Source organism: Oculina patagonica, unplaced genomic scaffold (genome assembly GCF_052425735.1).
Source record: "Oculina patagonica isolate OP01 unplaced genomic scaffold, crgOcupat unplaced1353, whole genome shotgun sequence".
Taxonomy (NCBI): domain Eukaryota; kingdom Metazoa; phylum Cnidaria; class Anthozoa; order Scleractinia; family Oculinidae; genus Oculina; species Oculina patagonica.
Window position 1 is genome coordinate 1 of NW_027557359.1, and position 5,312 is coordinate 5,312.

The 5,312-nt window shown below is 39.0% G+C and overlaps 1 protein-coding gene across 1 annotated transcript; it reads left to right on the plus strand.

Annotated features, from left to right (window-relative positions):
- Nucleotides 1-538: 538 nt before the first annotated feature.
- LOC144639820 (mediator of RNA polymerase II transcription subunit 13-like) lies at nt 539-5,117 on the plus strand (the record flags this gene model as incomplete). Its single annotated transcript, XM_078499105.1, has 7 exons — nt 539-659; nt 1,226-1,285; nt 1,435-1,579; nt 2,197-2,416; nt 2,887-3,090; nt 4,019-4,403; nt 4,950-5,117. Coding segments are annotated over 7 exons (1,303 nt in total), but the record flags the coding sequence as incomplete, so codon positions are not given.
- Between the last annotated feature and the right edge of the window lie 195 nt (nt 5,118-5,312).

Consider the following 5,312-nt stretch of genomic DNA (forward strand, 5'->3'; position numbering starts at 1 on the left):
TTATATAATAACCTGAATTCTACGCGCATTTTGATTGGTTCTTACTTATGATCTATTAGAGTACAGACGTATAGATGATGTCACGCGGTGGTGTGACTCGCGCGCGTGATCAGAGTTCATAGTACAAAGCAGAGTTTTATTATATAAAACAAGTAGATTCAAGTTTGCCGTGGGCCTGTTCAGTTATAGATCACAGAAGACGTCAAAATGTGGTAAGAACAACAGTGACCCACTCGCCTTGCAGCTCGTGGGCCACTTCTTTTGTTCTTACCACATTTTGACGTCATCTGTGATCTATAACTGTACAGACGCACGGCAAAATGGAATCTATTTGTTAAATAGAAAACAATGGAAGAACCAATCAGATTTGCTGATTTCCAGTAGAACGCAACTGAGTTCTACTAAAAAGAATATAAGTGGGCCTTATGTCTGTACATGTCATATTGGTGGGTGTTGCTTTCTCTTTACATGAATCCACTCCCACATATTGAGCCATAAATTCTTTAACATTGTATATCACTTCTTTGTGATTATCCAGACTTGTCGTCTTGGCCAGCATGTCGCCATAACCAAGCCGCTAAGAGATGGAATACTGCGGATAGGGCAAAAGTCACTGAAGCTTGCAAAAGAACCTGTAGATGATTGGTTTACGCAGCAAGGTAATTAGGATGTTAAAGGGACACAGTCATGGGGATTTTAATGCTTATCAGTAAAAAGTACTAAAATTGGTGAATACATGTAGGTCTTCTTGTACAGGAAATGCACCTACCGGTAGTTCATCAAGATGGAGATATAAAGTTAAAGAAAGAAGGGAGCCATAATAATTTTTAGGTGTTTTTCCAGTCCACAAGGACAAAACTTGAAAAAATCAGCCTGACTTTTTCAAGTTGAGATTAAAGTTCCTGATGGCATCACAATAATATCACTTGTTTATCGCTTCATTACACTTGTATAGTGATTTTTAACAAAATTGGACCACTATTCGTAGTTTCCATATGTCTTTAAGCTCTTGAGTTTTTGAAGTGTAACTTCTCTAGAACCACTGCCAGTAGAAATAATTGACAGTGTCAATAGAATTATGGTAACAGGATCTAGGAGTGAATGTTTGGAAGAACAAAAAAGCATTTCTGGTATTAAGTATTGTACTTGATTGCTCATGAACTTATTTGGGGAAAATTATTTTCTGTTTGTTCAATATTTTGACATTTGGTTTGTAATGTTTTAGGTGGTTCTTCTGATGCAGCAAGGCTAAAACTCTATGCCCAGGTCTTTAAACATCATTTGGGTGAGTGAAAACAATTTATAGTAAAAATTAATAAGAATTAATGAAGTGGGAGATAAGTGGGTATACTTGTAATAAATTAATAAAATTATTTAGAATAACGGCAAAAAAATTAACATGATGTATTGATATACAAATTTCTGTTTTTTTAGGACCATATCTGGCTTCTCTGATTCTAGACAGACATCTGTTGGATAATGAGAAGGGAGACAAATCAGATGACAAGGCACCATCCAAGTTTGGGATGGACAGCGAAAGATCTGGCATGGACAGTGGAAACAAATCTAGTGGTAACAGGTAGGTAAACCACAAAGCCAACACCTTTGTAGCCATGTTCTCTCAAGCTTTATCGCTCTGATGTGGAATATAAAATAACTATATCCAAAAAGAAACCAAGAGTTTGAATCCTTGTATCCCATTATTAAGGATTTGGAGAATTGATTTATAGGTTGGTGGGGAGAAGTAGAGTAATGGCAGTTCAAATGACATGGTGATAAAACCCCTGGTTGTCAATGAAAAGGCTAAAGAACCAAGTAGTGTAACAGTCTTAACATTCATGTATTGACTGTTTTAGATGTAATATATCAAACACGAGAGACAGTGTTTCATCTAGATAACCAAACACCAAAAAGAGAGTTGAAAATACCACGCGTAGCAGAGTATTAATTTTTTTGATGAAATTTGAGGTGTTTGGATAGCTGATGAAACACTGTCTTGAGTGTTTGATATCTTCTCAATCGAAACAAAAACTACTTTGGAGTAAATGGAGAAATAAAATCATAAAAATCTATGCTTATTAAGACCGGGTATCCAAACCTCCTTCACAGTTATGATTTCTTTGTTTTAACTTGATGAATTATTAATGAGTTTTTAATTTAAGAGTTGTCTTAGTAAATCAGTTTTGTTTTTTTCAGTGCTGGGACTCCAAATTCAGAGCAAGCTCCTTCAGCATTTGGAGAAGATGAAAGTGAACAGAACAGCGAGGACCCACCCACTGTGGTGGTTTACGTTGTGAATCCATTCAGCAGCAATTCAAGAGAGGAAAGCTTTCCTTCCTATTTGGGACTCTTGCGATGCATTGCAGAGATCTTACCAGATATTTCAGAAAATGGCAAAAAGAACATCATCTTTCAGGTTCAACATTTCATTCCTGTCTGTCTTGTCTGCCTGTCTGTCTGTCTGTCTTGCTTGTTGCCTGTCTGTCTGTCTGTCTGTCTGTAGATTCTCACCTTATGTCTTGTGTGGTGGCCAAGTTAGGGTAATAAATATGTGGCATCAGAGATTGCAGACTGACAGTCACATAAATGTTTTTTGTTGTTGTTCAAAATTTGTTGAGCCAGCAGATCAAAGAGAACACTTAAACACAACACTCAATAATCTTACAATTATCAGTAACCCTAATTATTTTTAATCATTTTTATCGAACATGAAGGGTCAGTGGTTGTGTGCGTGAAGGTGTTTATGTTTGGAGAGACTGAGAGGAAAGGGCTGTACATTAAGTCTTGCAGATGCAGAGAAAACTATTACTCCCAATTATAATTATTTTCTACAGCTTTTTCTTTTTCTTTTGTGCTAAAGTTTGTTGATCTTTTGCTTTTTGCCAGGTTGTTCCAATCCAACAAATTCTTCAGGTTGATTTGCTGACTGGCAGTCGTGACGCAGCATTTTCAGTTGTGAAACAGCTCAAGTGCTTGGCTTTCTCAGTATTTTCGCGATGTCGTAAGAGCTTACAGCTGAATATAAATGCTAAGTCCTTAACAGGATTTGGACCAGCTGCAAGGCATGAGGCTTTACTACGTCAGAGAGAGGTGAGCATTGTTTTAGATACAGAGCTTGAGTAAATTATTTTTAATGCAAATGTTGGAGTTCAATTTTACCCTTGGTACAATTTGGCATTTTCCTTTGTTTTGGTGTATGCTAATATATGATCATTATCATAAAACAAAGGAAAACCAAAAAAATTGTACCAAACAAGAAAACATGTATTTGATACAATAACCAACAGAGGCTGACATTATAGTATTAACAGGAGAGCAAAGAAAAATATGTGGCCAAGCCTTGAACATACAAACATGTAAATTTGTAACTTTCAAATGTTTTGTTTAAGGTTGGTTGCCATCCTTTCTGTTTTCAAAGTATGGAAATCTCAAAATTGGTTTTTCTTCTGAGAGTGCATGAAAAGCCCAGGAATTTTTGCATGAACAGAAAGAGAGTTGTACATGTGCACATTGTTCATGTAAAATTCTCTGTTACGACTTCTTTGCAGTAAGACCATGAGGGTTTCTTTGTGTTCAAACTCTCAAGATTTTTGAACAAAATAACTAATATTAACTTACCTGGTCTTAATGTATTTAACATCAGTCACAGTTGACAGTTACAATTATGGGAGGCGCTGTGGCCTAATGGTTAGTGTGCTGGACTCTGGAACTAGCGGTCTGGGTTAAAGCCCTGGCTGGGGTCATTGTGTTGTGTTCTTGGGCAAGACACTCACAGTGCCTCTCACCACCCAGGTGTATAAATGTGTACTGGTGAATTTAATGCTGGGGGGGGGGGGTAACCCTAAGATGGACTAGCATCCCATGCAGGGAGGAGTAGAAATCCTCCTAGTTGTTCCATGCTCCCGACACTGGGATAAGCTCTGGCCTGATGGGCCACTACACTGTAGGTCCGCATGCAGACTTTACCTATAGTAATTAACAGTCAAGTTCATAATCCTTCTTTACTGTTTTGTTGTAGATGGAAAATGCCAAAGTCTACACTGCGCCCTACGTCCTCTGCCACCCAATACCTTTGCCACCAGCTGACTCTGTAGATGAAACTGCTTCAAGTTTGTTGGCATTGGCACAGAATGCCTCTGTGTTATACTGTGGCTACTGTCTCTCCCATGATGATAACTATCTTCTTGCTGTTTGCACGGATAGTGTAGGAGAACTCATTGAATCTTGTGTCATATCAATTGAACCACGTCTTCGGCCTGATGGTAGGCCACGCAAGACCGCTGCACGTACAAAGGCACTTATCAAATTATGGGAATTTTGCCAGGGTGTCATTGCAACATCACTCATTCCTTGGAGATTGGTGATTAGTAAACTGGGAAGAATAGGGCCAGGGGAATTGAAGGGTGAGTAATTATTTTCATTATTGGCTTGCTGTTTCTGAGAATTCCATTGTTTCTCATAAAAAGTCGTCACACATTTGAGTTCGAAATTTTTGATAGGCACTATTTTCAGGACCAATGTAACAACCATCTAATGTCATTGCTGCTTTTGAAGGGTTGCCTCTTTTAGAGGTTGTTACTTTCAGACTTTGTGGTAATTCATAAACCTAGGGAGCTTTGACTGCTAAAAGGCATGGTGGCCTATTGGTTAGCGCGCTGGACTCCAGATCTAGTTGCCAGGTTCAAGCCCTGGTCAGGGTCACTGCATTATGTTCTTGGGCAAGGCACTTTACTCTGATAGTGCCTCTCTCCACCCGGGTGTATAAATGGGTACCGGCGAATTTACTGCTGAGGGTAACCCTGTGATGGACTAGCATTCCATCCAGGGGGGAGTAGAAATACTCCTAGTTGCTTCATGCTACGGAACCCGGGATAAGCTCTGGCCTGATGGGCCAAGCTCGTATGCAGACTTTATCTGACTGTTTAAATATTTTTTCTTCTCATGTGTAGACTGGAAAGAAATATTGAGTAAGACGTCTGTGATGGCAGGAGACCAGATGTTTAAGGATACCTGCAAATCTTGTTTCTCAGTGAAACAGAAAAATCGCCCAGCAATACTAGGGACGAGTCTCACGTCATTAGAACCAGAACCTTCCTTCAAGCTTTATATGGCAAGAGGTAAGCGCTACTGAGGGCACATTATCAGCATGCAAAATCTCCTCACTGACTCCACACGTTTTATACAGCACTAGTTGGGAGAATTTGATTACAATTTTGTTGCTGATTAGTCCCTTCTCTCTTTTGATCTACAAGCCTTGTTTTTGGGTTTTGGGGGAGAACTGAAAATTCATGCCAAGCCTTCTTCCCTAATCT